The following is a 1,299-nucleotide window of genomic DNA, read 5'->3' as shown; positions in this document are numbered from 1 at the left end:
TTTATTAGCTCTAACGTTTCACGCTATTGGAATCTATTAAGTTAGTGGATGAAAATTAGCTATAGGGACTAAATTGTTTATTTGTGCTTACCTCAAAGACCTCTTAATTTATTTTAATACCACAAAAAACTAATTACAAATCAAATAAACCTCGTAAACTAATTTTGCATTTTTTTTGCAAATAATTAAGACAGAGAATGGTATTAGTAGCTAGTACAAATTAACAATCCCATCACTGCCATAAAAGAAAGTAAGACACTCGGCTGCCAAAAAGTTTATAAAAAAATGGAAAATGTAGTACAATCAAACCATTTTAATGCAAATATGCAACAATGATCACACAAGAATCCATAATAAAAAAAAAAAAAAAAAAAATCAGGGGTTTGAGTACATGGCAATATTCTTGGAAAAACAAATTCCGAAACGAAGAGAGAAAAGTTAAAATCACAGTAACCGCCAATATATATATGCTGGTCAAAGTTCTGGGTCACAGTATGTTCTCTCAAACTTCTTGTAGCCACTGAGATGCACCAACACAGGAGAACACCAAACCCTCAAAGTACGATGTTTAGACTTCCACGTCCCTAACTTAAACCGTATCTTTGCCTTGAGCAAAACGGTCAACTCAATGTCCCCCGTCGACTTCTCCAGCCGCAGATCCCGGGCGGTCGACCCCACCAGTGCCACATATTGAGCTGCGAGCTTCAGCTCCAAACGAGTCACATTTCGATGGGATTGAAAGAAAGGATCGACAACTTTGTACGCCACCGTTTTATCCTCGTACAACGTTGACACTTCGATTGAGTCGTAGAATACAGAGACTTTAGAGTTGGGATTGTACGACCTTATTACAAAATCGAAGGAGGCGTTGAGGTGGTTGTTGTTCAGGTTGAAATTACGGATCGAGCCATCTTCGACGGTGTAAACAAGTCGTCTCGGCCGGACAGATAGCCATATGATGAGCACGGCTAGGCCCACCAAGACGATTAGGGTTAGCAAGACTACAGCAATGCATCGGAGAAGCTTCGAGTGTCCTGACCGGCCGGCAGGAACTGGCGGTTGATTCTGCATTGGGAAGAGTTGTTCTGTTGTGGTGTGTGAAGGGGGCTTGGTAATCTCTATTGATGTGAAGTAATATAGAGAATGCTTTTTGCCTTTATCTTTTTGTTTTCTTGCATGCAACTCAAGATATCTAAAACTTTGGATATATGTTCTTTTCGACAGCTATTCATGTCGAGTATTGTTCTTTTCTTCAAACTTTGGATGATGTTAGATCCACTGATGATCAATAACATATAT

General features: G+C 39.3%; 1 protein-coding gene across 1 annotated transcript; it reads right to left on the bottom strand.

Annotated features, from left to right (window-relative positions):
- Positions 1–373: 373 nt before the first annotated feature.
- Positions 374–1,092, bottom strand: LOC132164587 (uncharacterized protein At1g08160-like). Its single transcript, XM_059575123.1, has one exon. It carries the CDS (start codon positions 1,069–1,071, stop codon positions 475–477), a length of 597 nt encoding a protein of 198 aa, XP_059431106.1. The 5' UTR covers positions 1,072–1,092; the 3' UTR covers positions 374–474.
- Positions 1,093–1,299: the final 207 nt, after the last annotated feature.

The sequence above is a fragment of the Corylus avellana genome, chromosome ca10 (assembly GCF_901000735.1).
Source record: "Corylus avellana chromosome ca10, CavTom2PMs-1.0".
NCBI lineage: Eukaryota > Viridiplantae > Streptophyta > Magnoliopsida > Fagales > Betulaceae > Corylus > Corylus avellana.
Note: the sequence above shows the minus strand (reverse complement) of the source record. Positions and strands in the feature narration are given on the sequence as shown.